The 21,371-nt window shown below is 39.6% G+C and overlaps 1 protein-coding gene across 2 annotated transcripts in view; it reads right to left on the reverse strand.

The window, feature by feature from the left end:
* Positions 1-21,371, reverse strand: part of TSHZ3 (teashirt zinc finger homeobox 3) — a 74,611-nt gene that overhangs the window by 51,957 nt on the left and 1,283 nt on the right. The window contains exons 1-2 of one of the 2 annotated variants that reach the window (XM_038368981.2): positions 21,020-21,207; positions 19,890-20,354 (exon numbers count right to left, since the gene is read on the reverse strand). In XM_038368981.2, the coding sequence (XP_038224909.1) occupies positions 19,890-19,929 (40 nt within the window). In that variant the 5' untranslated portion in view covers positions 19,930-20,354; positions 21,020-21,207. Of the gene's footprint in view, positions 1-19,889; positions 20,355-21,019; positions 21,208-21,371 lie in introns of those variants that run through there. The other variant, XM_038368980.2, reaches the window with a different exon arrangement.

A 21,371-nucleotide genomic window follows, 5' to 3' on the forward strand; every position in this document is an offset into this window, starting at 1 on the left:
GCTAAAATGTGACTTGAAACTTCAAGACTGCAGCTGTATTTGATGCTCTGTCTTTGCTTGCTTTGCTTGTCTTTGTTTGTCTTTGTCATAATGAACAGAATTAAAAACCCTGATGAAGATGCATTTTCAGAAAATGTCATCTATGTACAAAGATATTACAAAAACACTAATAGTTTTAGGCCACTATCTTGTTGCTGTGTTACCCACCACACTGCTCCCAAATATATCAAGCATGGTGTATCCGGAACACAACTACCCATGTACTGGGGGCTGTACCTGGTCTATCTAGATGTTCTATTGATTTTAATAGAATGTCCATTTTAAATAGCAATGCAGGAGAATCCATGGGGAAAAAGCAAACTGCAGAAAAATTACAAATGAACTTGGGTGTGTTTGCTGAACTCCATTTCTAAAAGAAATATGGGAAGTAACCTTGGCATCTATAAAAATTATACCCTTCCTTTTATTTTCTCCAGAAGAAGAAGAAGGCAAAGAGTATGTTTCCATACAAAGAATGTATAAAATCACTGATTCAGCACAAAATTATCTTTATATGATAAGAACATCTGCAGTGTTCTAATGCTACAGTCTAAACATTGGGCAACTGGCCTTGCTCCTTCACTTCTCAGTGATAACGTGTGATATGTGCCGCCTGACAATACCATCATTATAAACTTTATTATTACATTTGGTATGTCATGGTATGTCTGGCAACAGATTACTGAGATACAGCACAGTATATAGTGCTCCCACACATTTCAGGGCAATTTACTGAATTCCAGTATAACCTAGCTATTTAATGTTTCTGGAATGTGTAAACACTATTAACTGCTAAAAACCCTGGATCAACATTTCAGAAATAATCATTAAATAAGTTGGCTGCTAACAGTTAAGGGAGATTTTGATTTATTGAATAAAGTATTGTCACGGGACGAAAAATCAAGATCAAATTTTTAGGAGCCTTGACATATTACCTATAGCCAGTGTAATTTTGTGCTAAAACATTAAGGATGAAAAGTGCATTTTTGGAATAGAATCAATCACCAAATTTGCACAATGACATTATCTATCAAGATAGATTCTTGATTGTGATCATACTTTCCATTTATAAACTAATACAACTCTAATAAATTTGTTAGTCTCTAAGGTGCCACAAGTACTCCTTTTCTTTTTGCGAATACAGACTAACACGGCTGCTACTCTGAAACCAATACAATTATTGATATTAATAAAACTTTCTTGACACCGGATTACTAATTGCATAGCCACTGTGAAACAAATTATAATTGTAAACCTGATAGCATTTTCCATGTTGTCATTCTATGTCCTGACTCATTAGTAACATACATTGCACAGGAGAAAAGGACTGCTAAGCACGTAGGGGCATGTTTTCAAATGTAGTTATATACCTAAAGATGCAGGTAGACACCTAGGGGGATTTTCAAAAGAACCCAGGCACCCGATTTAGGTATTTAGGCATTCTGAAAATCCCACTAGGCACCACTCTGCATCTTCAGATGTCCAAATACTTTAAAAAACTGGCCCCTAGATAATACAGTGATGGGCACTCTACAAATCCAGAGTTGAGACTATGGGCCTAATCCAAAGTCACTGGAGTCAGCTTTGACTTTTGGATTGGGTCTTGTAAGAGCAACCAATGATGGTACTGATTTCCCCTCTATTTACTCCCAATGATAGCCAACAGCAGCACTGTTCAAATCCTGCCTCTAGCAACAAGCAGCGAACTTGTTCTATGTACTGGCTAAATGTGAAAAAATTCCCCCCCCAAACAAACAAAAACAAAACCCCTATTCCTTAATTGACAACAGCAATAAGGATGTTCAGGGCAGTCGCAACAAGAACACCCAAGTTTATTTTGACCCATATCTGGCTAATATTAGTCACTTAAAATATTAACTCTTTATGATTCATGGCTCTAGCATGCTTGGGGCTTTGTTGATTAGTGTAAATCTAATATTTTCTGCAGTGATAGGACATGTAGTTTAGATAAGCAATTCTCAAACAGCAGCCCACTGAGTACTTGCTGGTGGGTCTGCAGAGGGCCAGTTTGTCCCATGATATTGGCTCTCTGCCTTGCTTTCAGCAGCTACAAAAAAAAAAATCAAATACTTTCCTATTATTACTTTCCCAGGTAAGCAATTGCTGCAAATGCAACAGGAATGACACAGTATTGCGAATGGCAGAGTCAGGTACTCCTGAGACAACCTCTCGATTAAGTTGTGTTCCACGCAGAATAGATTTATATAAGAACACATGGTTGAGACAAGTTCCTCAGGGTGGGAAGCCTGCCCTTTTAATGCCTGTAAAGCAGCGGTTCTCAAACTGTGGGTCAGGACCCCAAAGTGGGTTGCAATCATTTTAATGGGGTCTCCAGGGCTGGCTTAGACTTGCTGGGGACCAGGGCTGAAGCCCCACCACCCGGGGCCAAAGCCTCAGGGTTTCTTTACAGCCTCCCGGCCTGGGGCTGAGGCCATTGGGCTTCAACTTTGCCCCCCACCCCACCTAAAATGGTGGGGCTCGGGCTTTGCCCCTCGCAAGGGCAGCAGGGCTTGGGCAGACTCAGGCTTCTGTCCTGTGTAGTCATTTTTTTTGTCAGAAGGGGGTCACGGTACAATGAAGTTTGAGAACCCCTGCTGTAAAGCACTGGGTACATCAGTGGTGGTACGGACTATAGTAATCATTACTTATACATGGTCTCATGCATTAAAGATCTTGTAAGAACTTTTTTGTTGGATACATGCTACAAGCCTTGGGGTGCTCAAGAGGTTAATTAATTATTATTATTTATTTGTGTTGTGGATCCCATTGAGCTAGGCATTGTTCAGACACAAAACAAAAACACAGTCCAGTACCAATGGGATTAAGCAATGCAACCCAACTATACTTTGTATGAAGATAACGGTAGAGTCCAACTACACACTTTTGAACTTTGCTAGTAGTGCATTTTTAACCATGTAGCTTTCTTTTATCGATAATCAGTAAATCTATCTACAAATAAAAAGTTCTTGACTCTACACTAATGCAAACAAGTACATTTTTGTTAGCTGAAAACTAGTACCACTGAACATGCCAAGTAACGAAAGCTGTTTTCCTCTGAGAGATGTTAAATACTTAGGTTCTTTCACAAGGAATGAGCATACAAGTTTCAAAATGACAATAACTTTGTTTTGTAATTTATTTTATTGCTTAATCATAAAGGCCGGATTGAGGTTTTGAGTCACACAAATTTGTGTTGCACACTCCTAAGAACAAGAATGTGCTGTAAAATTGTATCTTCTTTTCCTCACACAGCTGATTGTAAGCTTGTCCTACTGCTTATTCAGCTGGGCATCACAATATGAAATGCAGTCACATAGTAAGATTTCACAAGACTATTTTATAGAGAAAGCATACTAACTAATACAGATAGGAACCATTTTATTGCAGGCCAGAGTGGGGGGAAAAAAGGAAGACTTGGTATGCTGGGTAAATTTCACCATATAAAAAACACTCATACTTTTCCCCTGCTTTTAGAGTAGCAGCCGTGTTAGTTTGTATTCGCAAAAAGAAAAGGAGTACTTGTGGCACCTTAGAGACTAACAAATTTAAACAATATTACTGGGTGGGTTACGGGAACCATTGTTGTGGCCCCTTGTGGCATATAGTAGTTTAGATAGCTTAGTGTCCTTTTTCTTTTGTAGAGAATCAAAGTGTGTTTTGTAAATGGCTTGTCTAGTTTTTGTAAAGTCCAGCCACGAGGAAGTTTGTGTGTTAGTCTCTAAGGTGCCACAAGTACTCCTTTTCTTTTTCCCCTGCTGTTTCAGATTCTATTTCCTTCTACTTTTCAAATACTTTGAATAAAAAAGTTAAAACAAGTCAGAACTAGTTAGTCCACACTTGGTTTATTTTTATGTCTCTCTATCCTACCCATAAAGTAACCAATATTATATTATTATGCACAAATTATCTAACTAATTAAATTAGTATAGTGCTTGCAAAGTGTTTTTGGATTAGCTAGATCTGACAGGATGGAAAGCAAGTTGTGTGTTTAAAAATGAAAACAATTGTTTTAAAGGCTGATGAGTGAATAAGGCCAATATATGGATTCAGATATTTATATTTTAGGGACCTAATAGTCAGCTATTAAGGCCCTTAAATACTAGTTTATTTTCTCCTCCAAGGCTCTAGGCTTCTCTTCTCACAAGACCCTCCCACCAGACTCTGACACCTCTTCTCTCCACAAAAGTCTCTTTCGCACCACTCTATCTTGAAGTTTACCTTCAGAGTCTAGCCACATGGTGGCTTAAAACTATTCCACTATTCTGCGGCTTCAAGGCCATCTGGCTTTCTCCCTGGATCTTCAGGTTGCATGAGATGGCTGTCTTCCACCTAGTACAGCAGATCCACTGCCTTTCACACCCATCATTCCAGAAACAGTGTCCCAGAAAGCCTCTGCTGGATGAGACAAGAGACTACTTGAGACCCCATTTCATAGCAATGAGGCAGGAAATTCTCCTGTCTGCAGCAGACTGAGCCTGGAGTACGAATGTTGCCCCAATCTCGCTTGTGCAATAGCTAAGGAAATTACCTCGGGAAGCCTGGACATTTCCCAAACTCCAAGTTCAGTCAGCAGAGGTTTTCTTCACCACGCTGTTGACAAACTGCAGGGTGAACAGAAATATTCCTGCATCACTGAAGAGTCTTTCAGGATTGGGAGACTGTGAACCTAACAAGCAGCCTCGTGAGAATTTTAGATGAAGTGGCAACCAAGACTGAGAGGATTAAAAAGAGACAGACAGCCTTGAAGGAGTGGAATGAAAGGGGCATCACTCTGCACTATCAGAAGTTTTCCAAGGTAAAAGAGAGACACTGAAATCTTTAAAGGTAGAGAGAGGATTCTGAAGAGAGTGGAGAAAGCCCTGGGTCTCAGGTAATGAAGGGTCAGAGGTGGAAGAATATTCAACAGATCAATATAACGCAAGAGACTGGTATATGGCTTGTATATGCCTTATTCATTTCAGCCATGCACAGTATATAATTCAACCAAGCACACTATGTGTGTTTCTTGTAAGTATTTTTCCATATACATCAATGAACATTCAGTAGCTCTAACTGGGACATCACATTTTGCTCAGCTCAAAGTGAGTTTAAATTCTTCATCTATATTGATGTTTATTATGCACTACTTCCTATGCCCGTTCACTGTCTAAAAAACCCACAGCCATCAACAATTACACTAAGCCTTTAAAGTCTGATTGTTCTCTTCATCTGTAAAGCTGTTAAATGTTTAATACACTTTTTCCAACTTTTAAATCCTAACAAAGAACTAAATTAACTCTGTCTCCTGCAAGGCTTAGTTGCTTGTTTATTTTACCTTCCCCAAAAAGCTTTCTTCTTCTGAATACCTAAGGTGCTGAGGGTGGGGAAGGGACGGGGTCTGAAGTCAGGAAAATAATTTCCAAACGCCCAACTATTTTACATGTGAATCGTTAATTATTGAGAATAGGAATAACTATTTTGCCTTATTTCAAGAACATGCAATATTTCACAAGAATATTAGCCAGCATCCTTAGGAAAAAGAATATATAAAAATTCAGGGAGTAAAGACTAATCTAATTTCCTTCTATAAGCAGAAAGGAGAGTAGACTATCATGGGAAAATACTTTTGCCTATAATCTGCTAAGAAATCATAACCAGACTAAACAGTAGGTGCCTGTTTTCCAATATTCAGCCATCTATCCATATGTCTTTTATTCAACACTATATTGGAGATGGCACTCTATCCCTCCACTCGGGGGAATCTGAACTTTGCCATGGATCCCTATCATTAAATAAAATGCTAATCAGCAAACACTACAAAGATATTACTGAGATGTTAGTAGATAAGGGGAAAAGTTAAAAACTGAATAACGGGGAAAAGAGTTTTATGACAATTACAAGTTGCTTCACATAGTGATAAAGTTCTCATGTTTACATAATGCACCAAAACATTCTACATATAGCATTATACATATCGCATATAAATCCATTTGCCTATCACACTCACAGCCAACTCTATGTTTAGAACAGTAATGAAAGAATAATACATCCAACTAAAATGGAAGTACGTAGGTAAACAAAAATGTAATTATCCAACTTGGAATTCAAGTGCCAAACAACATCCCAACACTAGGGAAAAAAATCATTGTATTTTTAATGACAAGCAGCACTGACTTTTGTTGTATGTCATGTTCATGATACATCTCAAACCAGTTCTAACACAGATACTGAAATGGTTCAAAATGTTTTAGTGTGACATTTATACACGCTTTTGGTGAACATTTTCTTTCCTGAGGATCCAATAACTAGACTTGTTAATTGAAGTTACAGGTTTCATCAAGTCATCCAAGTTAGCTTCACCTTGAGCTTCCTACCACCAGTGCTGGAAATATTCCAGCTGTATGTAGTGGGTATTGTATTGTAGCCTATATTCAGATGGAACCCATTGTGAATTTGTTTGGGTGTTTTTTGTTTTTAGAGGTGTTCCTTTTTCCATTTAAACACGAACTATGTCAAGTGAAACTGGGTGTGAGAGTGTCTTGTGAGATACAGACTATGCACAATTAGGAGATGAGCTGCATCAGCGACACTATTTTTGCCTCCTGCATTAGCTCAGGTTGAACTCAAGGAGTTACATTTCTAGCACAGTGTGCCAGGATTGAGATGTGTAATAATAATATATAGAGTCATGCCCCATTATTTTTAACTCCCAAGATTTGTAAAAGCAGTTAAGTGCTTACATTCCTGCATACCATTCAGATAATTGACCCCAACCTGTAGAAAATGAAAAAGGTCCTTTTATTCTTCTGACTCCTAAGACTTGAGGTTCTTTTCCAATTTTAGAAGCCCTGCTAGTCTGTGGAAGGACTGTGGAAACACGTATAGTATCCAAAAACAAAAGAGAGAGAGAAAGTGGTAGTCAGTCCTGTTTTAATGCTTACTAAATAATAAACTCTAATAATCCAACCTTCATATTTAAACTACACTACTTTTCACTTTTCTCAAAAACAGATTTCCTGGGCTCTAAACATTTGGCAATATATGTGAAGCGGGCAAAGTACTATTTCTTGGATAACATACATATACGCTGTATAATAAAACAGTATTCCTGTCTAATACTTTTGGTTTACAGTATTAGGCCTACAAGCTTCCAGCCTTTTGTCAATTACAGTGTTCAAAAAATGATTCCTTTACTTGCAGACTGAACACAATATGAGCTTTTCCCAACTTCTTGGTCAATACCAGGTCAATGACCCCTTTACATTTTAAAACACAAGCAGTAGGTACCTATTGCCCCAACCTTTGAGTTGGGGCAAACTATTCTGAGCCTATTTTTGTGGCATCTGAGTACCTTTACACATTAGATTTCTTGACATTGCTTTTTACTATGCTGGTTAAAGAACAATGATAATATTGGAAGATATGGTTTGGAAAGGACCTCAGGAGAGAACCTCTTGCTCCAGAAGCTGATTGAAAATGATAAAGTTATTGCCTGGACATCTCTCCCACTGGCTGAGTTAAGTGCAGCGTTGCAGACTTGTTGAAGTTTGCTTGCCTTCCTTATGGCAGAACTAGAGTAACTATGATAGTCACTATGAGAGATAGCATATGAGACAATACACTGTAAAGGTAACCCAAAATGAAAAAGCTGGATGAAAGCTTTAGGACCTTTACTTGAAGAGACTAACAGTATGCTCTAGTCACTGCCAGTGAAGATAGTAATGCTGTAAGAGGCTTAGTGCATGCGTGCAGGAGATTTGTGACAGAAAGTTAGAACTCCATGTCAAGCCTTTCATGCAAACAATAAATATTACTTCTGCTCATAATCAGACTTTTCTCCAGCATCGTCTTTGAATGTTGAACCTTTTTCAATTAATTAAAAACTATGCACTGCAGAGTGCATATTTTATCAGCCCTCAGCTGCTTAAGTGTCTAGAAAAGACCAGGCAGTTTTTCTTTTTCCAGGCAACCCAGAGCAAGTACTTGCAAGGGTCATATCTTTTTAATTATCTTTTCTCTCTTTGATTAATTATTCCGTCTGACAATAGCGTGTTTCTAATGCTATTCACCTGCCTTTGATGATTGACAACTTTTCTGTCTGATTCAAAGCAAACAGCTGCTGCCATGATTGCCTAGCAACCAGGATGTGATGGATGAGCCCCAAAGATGGATGGCTGCAATAAATCATGTCTCCAGCTATAAAACTGAAAAAAGGGATAAGAATAAAAGCGAACAAAAAACAAAACAAGGTTTCTCCCCATGAGTGCACTCAGCTCCTTACCAATTACACCTGAAATGGACTTTGTGTCTATTAATAGCAAAGTTTTCTAATCAGTAAGAATGCAATGATGCCATTTGTATCAAGGTGTGTTTACAATTGTTCCAGCAAATTGGCACTTGTACTTCAATTACCTATTATGTCGCACAAGTTGCAAGGGTAGGAGATCAAAGTTTTGCCTTCTTCTGTAGAAAGCTCTATAAAAAACAATATTATCTTTTTATAGTTTCTGTAACACTGGACTTTAATGAATGTGTAAATCTGACTCTCTCTTATTTTTGGAGAAACAATACCAAAAGTAAAATGAAAGGGAGTTGTAGAAGGAATAGCAAACATCAGATCTCTGCTAAACTTTGTTTAAAAAACTTACACAAAGTTAGTGATCATTTTGTGAAATGCATGTCATCATGCTATATATTGTTTATTAGATGTTGTTATAACCCTTTCCTACTAGAAAAACTTTTTGCAATCAAGAAAAAAGTTAATTTGACTCAACAATGATTCAAAAATATTATCTACCTCTACAAACTAACGTAAGCTAAAACTGGTTTATTTTAATGAAAAGCTACTGTAGTCTAACTTTTCCTACCATCATTTTTATTTAATTTCTACAGTATTTGCCATACAAGAAATATTAAATTCAATTAGCAAACGCAAATAAAGTCATACTTGGCACTGATCTTGAACGGCTTGCCCCAAATGCTTGTGCATGAAAGCATGATTATTTTAGGTTTCTATTTTACTCATTTCTGAAACTGCGCTACATTGTTGCACTAAGTACACATTTTATGATAGTCACTGCCTACAGTTCCAAGTGACTCAAGACCTAATTGCTCATACAAGGCTGCATCCTTAATTCTTCCAGCAGGTGGGGATGTCCTGGTATTAGCAGAAGTACTTCAAAAACAGTAAGTGCTTACCCTAGCTAAGCATATAGACAAACCAGCCAGCGCAAGTACCAAACATCTGGAGGTAAACTCTACAGTTTAAAGACTCCCTGAAATGGAGGGAGAAGGTGGATGGAAGTGAAAATTGTAAATACTGAAATAATTATTTTACTAAAACGTGGCTTTATTCATTGTTGTAGTATCAAAATGTAAGCCAGTCAGTGAAAGGAAGTTGGATTGTGTTAATCTTTTCATATGCATATTTTAAAGCATATTTTTATACTAGATCTGACAATGTCAGACAATGTTTTGCTTTAGTAGCTACAGTCCTGTTTCTATTTTAATGTTATGTACAGTATGTAGCTGTGTTCATGCAAAAGCTTGCCTGTATCCTTGCAATAAGCCATAGATTTGTCTATTATAATGATTAAATTTATCCCATTGAAATGCTCTTTCTCTCTCACATACACACAAACCCAGCCCCTAAAACAACTGTAAGGCACTTCTATAATGACCAGCTAGTATCCGGTAACAAACAATGAGAAAGCAAAGCCATCAATCAAAACATGCACATCGAGGCCTCCACTCTGTCCCAGCTCATCCAGCTCTCAAGTTACAGCTTTACACGGCAAGTCTAAATAATATTCAAAATGATAAATGGCACTATAAGCCTGATATCCATCATCAATCTTTTTTTAAGGAACATCCATCTTCAATAATGCACGTTTGAATCATGTGAAACTGAGAGCTCCCAGATTCATTTACACAACCCCCAGCAAGCTGCTGCTGCTTGAATGATACATGTCAGCCAGTTTCTCCCAACTGCCAAACTAAAATAAAAACAAAAAACAGAGCGTGAGAGAAAGAGGTTTGAACAACAGGACTTAGCAGATAAAATGAAAGAACATAACCTCTTCAGTCACTCTGCCAATCTACCCCCCTCTCACCACACACACACATGTACTTTCTCTGTCTTCCTGTCTCTTTCTCTCTCCCCAAATCAGCACTACTGTTGTAGCCATGCTGTACTAAGGGGAAAAGACAGCACTGCATGAAACTATGCTTGCCCCCCCCACACACACACACGCACCCCTCCCTCGCTGTCTGGCAGGAACCATTTGATAAATGACACATGTCATTCTGTCAGGAGGAAAGGGTGGGTCAGTGATATATAGCTCTGCTGAAAAGGAAATCGACTCTTCGGCATGGTGCGGCTCTTCTCCACCAGGAGTTAGTTTCAGAACCCTCAAATGAAATCTACCATGTTTCAAGTGCCTGGTTAGGGCAGGCTGATGTGCGGCCCAAGGAGCTTTTTTTTTTCATCCTCTCTCTGCCCTTCAGATTTCAAAAAACTGTTCCACTGACTGGAAACTGCAAAAGAGCACACATCTATCAAAGTCTTCAATAGTTATCATCCATGATAAAATTTAAATAGGTTGAGGTTTCTATTTTTATTTATTACTGGGGGGAAAAAATGGCACGCAGGCTTGACACAAAAGCAAGATAAAAATTAGCATGTTTGAAGTAATCGTCCCACAGCTTGACATCTGCATAGTAAATTTTAAAGGAAAAAAAATGTGTCAGGCAGGCTTGAGCTACTCCCTCCCTCCCCCCCTCTTTCATTAGCTCACTGGCAGGGTGGCACTTCTGAACCTCATTACTGCAAGAGGATTTATGAAGCTGAACCCAATGGCAAAGAAAAGGCATCTGTCAATAATTGTAGGGAGCTGCACTCACAGCTTTGAAATCTCATTAAGTATGCAGTTATCAGGCATAAAGATCAAAAACATTACTCAACTCCGACAGAATCTTATGGAGGAACATTAATTAGCAACAGGCCTACAGTACAAAAAAAAAAAAAAAAAAAAACAGACTTCCTCTCACACCTGCCCAACCCACAAACCAAAAGAAACACTCCCCCTCCCTTCAGAAAAAAATAATTCCCAGCATCTGAGACTGATCAAGTACATGAAACAAGAGAGAGAGAAAAAAAAATCAGTTGAGACAGTCTTGGCGGTGAAGAGAGAAAAGGAAGAAGCTGTCAAAGTTGAGAAGAATGTCAGCACTGGCCCTGATTACAAGGGCCTATACAGTTCCCAGGCCTTTTATCATCCCTGCCATCAAAAACAGACTCTGTGTCACAGATGGATGACTGATGGCTGCCAGTCTTGAACAGCCTCGCCAAGCCTCTGGAGGCCCCTGCTGAGATCTGGCCCTCCAGCAACAGGCTTGACCTAGCAGGAAAAGGACTTCAGGCACAGAGCCCAGTCCCAGAAATACTCAAAAACAGCACCCTTCTCTATGCTGTTCTTCCTTTAGAACAATTCAGTAAGAGGTTGGTTTGGGATTGTTTGTTCAGCTTACAGAAGTTAAACATAATACCTCTTCTCCCCACTACACAAAGACTATGTGTTATTTGAAAACAACACCGGGGGGGGGGGGGGAATCTTTTTTTCACTCTGCATTAACTGTATTTTTCTACTTTTCTTTATAGTTCACATTCTAAGCCTGATTTGTACACTCAATTGCTTGAAAACACAGAATAGTAAAATATAAATGGGTTGGGGAGAGATCTACAAGCATGTACACAAAAACCAAGTGATCTTTGCAGCATTAAGTATGGAGTGCAACTAATTAAGAACTATGACCACATCAACATTTTTGTTTCAGTGATATCCCACTGGAAATCTTTTTCCCCATTTCCTCCCTATCAAAAAACTGTTTGCAAACAATAATTCAAAGCTACTTCTAAAAAAAGAAAACGAAAGATCATCCCCACTTGGGCATATATCCACAAGAGTTCCTCTCTAGTTACTTGCTAAGCTTCATACATTTTATATTTCCCATAATTCTGCACGACAAGAAAGTATTCAATTGATAACTGCTCCATTTCTGTTATTTACTATGTATTTGATTTTAATGCAACATACAAATCTGTCTCTTATTTCATGAGATAAACAGTGATATTTACATGTCACTGGCAACATCTGTAAAGATTGGCTTCTTAACTAACTATATTTTAATGGATTATAGCGTCAAATATACATACACACAACTAGCTGAGATTCTCCACCAGTTAGAGACTTTTCCATTTCCAAAATCCATTCATTTAAAAATTAATGTCATTTAAATAAAAGTGTCATCTTTGACAAAATAAGGAACAGGAAGTTTAGCTTTAAACAAGATTTTTTTAAAAGAATTTTACTTAGAGTGTTACAATAAGGTGTTTATATTTTTTCATATGCTTACCATATTACTTTTATTATGTGTAGCATCAAAGTGATTATAGCAATTATATCTAACAGAATTAATTATAGAACATCCCATCATTCCTGAATACATAATGCATTAGAGGTAAGCCAAAGAAAGAAAACATCTTAATTGTAGTAACTATTGTCGGAATAAATTTCTCCCCAAGCATAAAGGCAAAACTAAAGTCAAAAATTTAAGAAACAGAGGGGCAATAGATGTTTAAAATATTAACTATTCACATGGGCGTGTAAAATCAAGTATATTTTTAAAATAGAGATACTGGCCTGCTTAAAGCTGAACTGGCACAAATAACCATATAAAATCCATTAAAGATTTTTTTATCACAAAAAATGGAAACTAGCCAATTCACCTAACAAATGTATTAGTACATAAAGACAAGAGTGTGTGGGTGAAAGAGTTACAAGCCTTTACGTATGCAAAATAAATTCACTCACTGCTTCATTAATATTAATTTAAATTCAGAACCCATTTACATTAAATTGTTCATTAAAAATTGCCTATTTTATGCAACATGCATTCCACAAAGAACACATAAAAAACTGAAACACAGGGTTCAATTTAATGATAGAAATGAAATATCAAAAGTAAATGAATTTCAGTCATTCCAAACGTATAATAAAACAGCTCTTTCTTCAACATAAACTTGTTAAGTTTGGTGGGACTTTGGTAGAGGGGCATGAAAATTGTATTACTTTCCCCCACTAGAAGCTTATGGAGGTGTCCTTTTGACCTCTTTACCTTAATATAGTCTTGCTAAAACAAGAATTATTCATGGCCAGCACATAACCACCTCCACAAAAATGTTTGTTTATTGTGAATGTGCTTAATTATGTGAAAGATCAGAAGTTTACTCTAAACAATGTAAAATTTACTCTAACCACTTAAAAAAAAAACTAATATGAAAAGAAGGGAAGTTGAGTAGTAACGTGGGTTGGGAATGGAGAGTTCTTCATTTGGTGAACTCCCATGCCAAAAAATGTAGTGAACTTACCCGATTCCCAAACAGCTGTTCTGGATGAAGAAAAGAGAGTCATAATTAATAACATGTGTCCTGACATTATGAATTAATAATTTATAATTAAGCACAAACACAAAGTTAGATTATTCTTGGAGACACACCTTTACTGTCTCAGCAAACAAGATAATGGCAAAAAGCTTTCAGGTATTCTATGACCTTTTGGTGATTGTTGTTTCCCGGAGTATATACCACAAATTGTTTTCTTTAAATAATTTCAATCTTTATGATTGCAATGAAAAGTGTTTAAATTCTGTAGACTATTAAATACTGATGAACTATCTGTTGGCTAAAAAATGTCTTTCAGTGGTAAAATTGGGAAAATTATGAGGAAGAAGTCTTACAGTCTTTATAATAACAATACCTTTATCTGAACCATTACAGTTTTTTCATGTAAATGGTCGTAAATAATTTCAAGCACTTATAATGTTCTATTCTGCATTATTATTCTTAAAAAACTACAATGTATTCTGCTTATGGATGATGGCTTGAATTCTTTGAACCAATTTTTGATGTAATTTATTAGTAATGTTGAAATCAAGGAAAAACTAACTGAATACATGTTTCCAGTTCTCATGCTTTAGGCAATGACACACAAAAAAAGAACACATCCATTGTTTAGTGGGATTTTTAAAATTAATGTAATGACTAACTGCAAATGCTGGAAACTAGAATTAATCTGTCTGGATAAAAAAAGGCTTACAGACATTTAAATGCATGTATCGGGACACTTTATCAACCTAACATAAAATTGTCATCTTATCTTATTATATGACTATTTTATGCATGTGTCAAAAAATTTAAAAATGAATGCCTGTCTGTTCAGTCTAATTACAACTCCATATTATCTGTCTGGTTGTACCAGTCCATATCATTGTTACTAAATACAATATACTGTATTCACCTTTCATTTTTAACTTCACGCACATACACCACAATTTGGGGTGTAACTGAATAAAAATATCCGAGACTTGAACACCTGAGTATCATTTACTAAAAGCCCATCTCAAGTAATTTACAGATAACACATGATTGTGCTAGATGTGTTATTTTCAGTACTATATATATATATATATATATATATATATATATACACACACACATACACACAAACGCACGCATGCACGCGCACACACAACCACCCCTACTTTGAAAAATAGTATTTTAGGCATTTCTACAGTTGATCTAGTAGTTGTGTCATGAAATGGGGCTATATTCAAATTTACCAGACTGTATTTGGACGAGCTGAGAAACAGTCAAGACATTGGATTAAAATCTAGACTACTGTATGGCAAGGCTAGCTAGTTACAAGGTTTGTACAGAAAGCTACTTGTGAGACTACTTTACGCTATGGTAAATGATTTATTTTCACTCACTCATTTATCACTACATGTATACGTAATCATGTACACAACACACTTTAAAATTTACCATGCACTTCACCCTGAAGGTGATCTTTTCTATACTCTAGTTTACACTAATCCTGAAAACAGCATTGACAAAAAAGAACCACTCTAATTCTGCTAACTCACCCTAGCTTCACTGCATTTCCCATAACCCTGCAGCAGTCACAATTCATTCTAATCACTTTACAAAACAATCTTTAGTAAAAAGAGGAAAAATGCAGACTTGTGAGCCAATTTAAGAAATAACTGCTGATACATCAGTTATTGACTATTTCACTCCTGCTCATGATAGCGCTCAAGGCAAAACTGAGAACAAAATGACAACATCAACCGCACGCAATAAACTGTGGCCCAGGAGAGCACTGAAGCCCTAATTGACAGCTGTCAAGCTAATGGGAGCAATGGCAGCTGATTCTCGAAAATTCTGTTTTCCAGCAGGATATTCAGTGGAATCTATCAGGCCTTTTTACATTTATGTCCCGTTTTCTTTTTGCATTGTTCCTCACACTTTGCAGAAAAAAAGCAGAGGACAGCCATAACTAATCATTTTGTCAGCTTGCTGCTAGGAAGAATCTCTGTCCAACAGAAAAATATGTGGCAGATTTGGAGGCAAATAACATACCAAGGGCTGACACTGCAAGTACCTTTATAGGTAGCCTACTTTATCACTGCATTTACTTTTGGGGGTATGTATGTAGTTGCCGGCATTTATGTAGCTTCAAGCAATTCCCATGAATTAGGGAATGCGTTCAACTTCCTGAACTCATATCTGCATGTCTAGAATTTTGTCTAAAGACCTATGTGTTATTTCTCAACAGAATTTTTCTTATACACTTTTGGCCTGATTTTCAAAGCTGCTGAGAACCTACAAACACCACTGAATTCAATGGAAACTAGAGATGCTCAGCACCTTTGAAAATTAATCAGTTATATTAAAGTGTTCATGTTGATGGTATGTGCCTCTTCAGAATGAAAGCACTAAGGGTGGGTTTAGAGAGCTAAATAGAGCAGAGAAACTGTGTGGATTATTTCTACTGGTTGGAACACATTTTAGTAGAAAAAATATCACAGCCCCAAGTTCTATAAGAGGTTTCAAATGCAGCATTATTGTCTGGGCCTGAAACCAGTAATTGTTTCATTCAATTAAAAAAACGTAAATGAGTTTCCAACAAACCATTACAGTTTCCATTCCTTTTAAAGAGTGAGAATAGAATGTATACAGAATGTGTATTAAGTCTTTTCAGTCAATGAGAACTATAACCACATTGTCTTGATCTTTTAAATAGATGTGTTTGTAAAAAATAATAATAATAAAAATAATAATAATAAAATAAAAAGCTATACTTTAAAGCTAGATAATTATTGTTTGCATGAACCAGACTGGCCTCCATTAGTATAGTGTTTCTCAGCTCTCCTAGACAGTAGCCTTTAACTAATAAGTGTTTTTCTCCCTTCTAACTTAAATGGCAAAAGTCACTGGAACAGCAACTGTAATTTAGATCTTTCCCTTGCATTAACAAGTGTAGTAAAAAAACTATGATTTTAAAAAACTCTGACATTTCCCCCCTAATTTATCCATGATATTCATCAGTCTTAAAGCAAACAAACTGAAATTTTCATTTTTATAGATTCTTGATTCTTAGAGACAGCTTTAGTCTTCTACAGTGTGGTGTTAACACTTGGGCTAGACATAAAGAATTTGTGCACCTGTCTGTTATATCTGCAAGCTCTGTGCTGCTGAGAGTTCTTTGTTGTTGTTATTCTACTCCAGACCATTAAAAGGGCCCTAATTCCTATGACATGATTATCCAGGTACCAAAGCCCATTTGTCACCTGCAGCAGAAAATTGAGTTAATGCACAACTAAAGGCAACCAGGACTGTGTAATATCAACTTGATTACATCAAACTAGCTGCAAACCTAATTCTGCTGGATGACACTGCGTGGAGCTTGTCATCTCCAATCATTAAAGCTGTCAGGAATCCATCAGGTTTACAGCTAATTAGGTGAACACTAATGAAGCTGGCAAAACAACTTTTCTTTTTTTATGGCTGAGCGGACCTTTCAGTTTGGAGAGAGAAAAAATCTCGAGTATTCTCAAGGTTGCTGGGGACTGGATTTCCTGAGTTACCAATCAGCAGACATCTTTAATTCCCCCCATCCTCCAAGTCCTTTAATTTATGTATTTATTTATTTATTTTTGGTCTACCGGTACAAAGCAATCAATTTGTCATCACTCTCAGAATGCCACAAAAGCAGTCATGAACCTTATAACTTGCAGCTGTGAAGCCAAAAAGAAGGGAAAAAATGAGAAGTTTCTTGTGCCTCATAATAAAAAAAAACAAACCTCACACAACACACTTATTTATCTTCATGCACTTATCAACAGCATAAATGTTTTTGGTGTTTTTCCCCCCCACTCTTCTTAAATAAGTAGCCCTTCAGTCATTCTACATCCCCCATATCCATTAGGCAGAGGCATTTTGATAAAGTAAAGCCAAAGCTAGTGTATGGGAAAGAATGAAAGCACTCACTCTGCCAACTTCTGATTGACCATTAAGCTATTGATGAATGTGCCTGTCAGAAGAGAGACAATTAAATCAAATATGAAACAAAGTCGTTTTGACGGGTCATTTTGATAGAGTAAAACCATTCTTCCATCTCCTATTAGTCCTGCAGTCAAGTTTTTGTAATGAATATTTCTTAACTAATCTTCTATTTCTTAGCTGTTTTTAAAAAATGTAAAAAATACTTTTGCCTATGCTGCTAATAGGAAAAATAACATTTCCAGTCTGAGTAATAAAACAGCATTTAGCAGGAGGCAATTATCATAATAATATATGTTTTATGTGGCAACCCCCAAAAGCTACAAATGTAAAGATTACACTTTTACTAAAAGTAAAAGATATATCATACATCATGACTAGTTCACTTAAACCAAAAACAGAAAGACAGAGTACTTGAAAATGTGTGAGTTCACCAGAGAAAGATTCTCCTAGAGTTTTAAAGTCCAAACTATAGCTCACCTCTTTGAAGATTATACCCAACTTTTCTGAAAACCAAGTTTTTCAAAAACTGAATTACGTTTATAGCCTAGACTTTTCAAATTGTGTCGAAGGACAAAGTTTTGAACCCATTTTACAAGTGCCATTATTTGATGACACTAACCTGAAATTCAATATATTAAAGTGTATTGTTTAAATAAAATGTTTGTTAGAGTATATTACTATTGCATTTTAAAACGTTCCAAACTTTCCAAATGTCAGTATGTAGACTAAGACTACAAAATCTACTGTGAACAAGTATAGTTTCTTCTATTACAAAACAAGTACGTTAAACTTGAGTATACTTAAGGAGGTGAAGAAATGTACATACAGTTCTGTATATTTTATGTTATTCATTGTGTTGCTTGCTGCTTACTAAGTTCAAATCATGCCACTTTGAGAGCTTCTCATATTTCTAAGTGCAGTGGCAGATTTTTTAAAGCATTTCTTCTGACAATGCTCTCATAAGTAGCAAGATTACTTTATTTAAGTTTTAGTAGGTAATGCTGAATGGACTAATTAAAAATACTCAACAACCACTTGGAAAACTACTACATTCATGCATACATATGGGTCCTAAAGAATGCACCATGAGTGCTTCAGTCTACACTTAAATTATTGGTCCCCAAAATAGCTAAACCCTCCTAATGAAGAGAGAGACTATATCTCTACCCATTCAGTATAAGTATGATCAATATCAAAATGCATGTCCATGTGATTATGTCACAAAACTAACCAAAAGTCCCTGAAGTTGCACTGACATAGAGTTGACAGGCCATATATGACGTCACTGAGTCTGGCGTTACCATGGCAAGTGATTTATTGATGTTTATCTGGAATGAATAGATCAAAGGCAGCCAGATGACAGGTGATCAATCAGCCATCAAATCAAGGATGGCAACAGGCCAAGAAAACCTTTTTCCACCCCACATACCTCCATTATTGTAAAATAATGTTTTTATTGGGTTTTCCTCCACCCATCCACCCCAAATTTGGTTTTTCCACAAAATGCTGCTCAAGTTTAAGAGGAGTTGACATTCAAGGCATAACAAAATGCCAGAACAAAATCCACAAGAGCAAAAGCCCAGAAAAGAATTTCTTAAAAGGAACAAAAAAAAAAAAAAAAGAGCTAGTTATCAGATAACACACTCTTTGCATTGGTTTCCTTTGCAGCTCCCCAGCTTGGACTCATAAATGAAAAAAAAAATCAATAGGATTAAGGGAGGAGGTTGCCAAAGAAAGTGACCAACTAGGTGGATCTGTTGGTCCAGTGGAGGTGTCTCCAGTGCAGTACAAGGGGAAGAGGGAGAAAGATAAACTTGGATAAAGGAGTCTTGCCTATGGTTTGTTCTTAAAGAAACACCGCAAGCCTGTAATATCACTTTGTGCCACTTACCACACGTACGTACATAAGTACATACATACACTAGCTGTTTACAAAGAAATTATCAATGGCTTTCACAAACTGCTTGTGAGTGTGTTGAAAGAAGGGGATGGAGATTGTATAGGGAAGAATGGGGAGAAAATCAAAGTGAGTGCCAAAGCAGGGATTGGAAATGAGCAACATTTCCCTCTCTTTTCCTCCACCCCTACAGCCACACACATCTTTTCAACATACACATCTATTATATCCCTCGTTTTCACAAAGTGTTGTCCCCAAAACAGAGGAAGAGGAGGGGGGGCAGGAAGGGGATTGGGGGCGCTGGGAATAAACCAAAAGTAGGGGGGGGGGGGAAAGACCATCATGCCCAGCCCCAAAGGAGGGGGGGAAAAGCCACAGCGATGTGTCTGCCTGACCAAGTTTACTCTGCAAAATCCAAGGCGTGCAACGTGCAATCCCGGGGAGCTCAGAGCAAACCCAACTCGCTCTGCCCGCCGGAGAGCGGTTATGAAAGAGACAGAGGCGGAGAGGGGAGAAACAAACCGCCTGGGAAGGCAGCGCTCGTACCTGCTGCGCGCCGGGGCGCTTGCTGCTTCCTCCTCGGCATGCTGAGCTGCTGCGGCCGCCGCGGGTGGGCTGCCTCGGGGCGGGGGTGGGCAGAGTTGCTTCAGCCCCGGAGATCCGGTGAGCGGCCCCCGGCTCGGCGGGCGGGCTGGGGGGAGTTGCGGCTGTGCATGCGGCGGCGGCGGCACGCAGGGGGGAGGCGGAGGGGGAAGTTTGACCAATCGCCCCAGAGGCCGGCGGCGGGGAAGCCCCCCGACGAGGGTTGCGCGCAGGAGGGCCGGGGAGCGCCCGCCGTCCGCCCCGCCCCGCCCCGCCCGCCCGCCCGCCCGCCGGGTGCCTGGCCGGGCGCGGAGATCACGGCATAAAGAAGGGGGGGGTCGCTGGCGGGAGTCGGCAGAGCTTCAGGCGGCGCCCCTGGCTCCGGCTCGCGGCTCGGCGCTGGAGCGGCGGCGGCGGCAACAGGCAAAGCTTGAAGGGAAACGAGATGATCGCAGTGTCACTCCAACTACTCTGCGGAGCGGGAGCGGGAGCGGGAGCGGGGCACCGCGCTCCCCCCCCCCGGCCCGCGCCTCAACTCTTTGCGCAGCGCGCCGCCAGAGGGACGGGCTGCCGGGGGACCCCCGGATCCCCTCCCCTCTGCAGCACCCGGGGGGGGGGGACGCCCGAATCCCCTCCCCCCCCCTCCGACAGCCGGGGGGGACCCCTCCCAACTTTGCCCGCCATCGTCAAGGGGATCCACGCTGCCTGTAGCCAGGGACCCCCCCCTCCCACCTTGCGGGGGTCCCCCGCCACAGCCGGGGGACTCGCTCCAGCCCAGCGTGTAAGCAGGGGACCCTCCCCGAGGCCCTCACGTCTCCTCCCCCGCGAGGAGCCGGCTCCCTCCCTTCCCTGCTGCCATAGCTGCCCCTTGCAGCCAGGGGCACCCATCTCCTGCCCACCACGGCCCGGGAAGACGCCACCCGTCTCTGCCCACGTCTCGGCCACCCCCGGGCCCGCCGAGAGAAATGTGGGGCCCCGGTACATCGTGTGCCCTGGGACCCCTCTGCTCCCAGGTCAGCCCAGTTCCGGGGGCTGTCGGGGAGCGGGGGGCCCCAGGGCACTTGCCCCCTGCCCCTCCCCCGGCTTCGACCCACCTAAGCCCCTGAACCCTCTCTCCATAAAGGCCTGATGTGCCCGGGCAGGTCCGCTCCCCGCACGGTGACAGCAAATCAGTCATGGGGGGGAGAGGGGAGCCAGCCAGCCCGGCGTGACTCCGGCCCGAGCAGCCCAGCTCCCCGGCAGTGACACTGAGCAGGGCGGGGGGGCGGGAGGGGGGAACGACACCGGACCCTCTCAGAGCGTAGTGCTGCTTTGGGGATCTTTTTGCTTTTCTTTTTAAACAAACTCCCCCACCCTCTTTCCGGGCAGCCTGGAGCATTGTTTGATCCTCCCTCCCCGGTGCATTGAAAAAATACAACACATCAACAACCCCACCCACCCCTTCCT

Source organism: Dermochelys coriacea, chromosome 12 (genome assembly GCF_009764565.3).
Source record: "Dermochelys coriacea isolate rDerCor1 chromosome 12, rDerCor1.pri.v4, whole genome shotgun sequence".
In the NCBI taxonomy this organism is placed as follows: Eukaryota; Metazoa; Chordata; order Testudines; family Dermochelyidae; genus Dermochelys; species Dermochelys coriacea.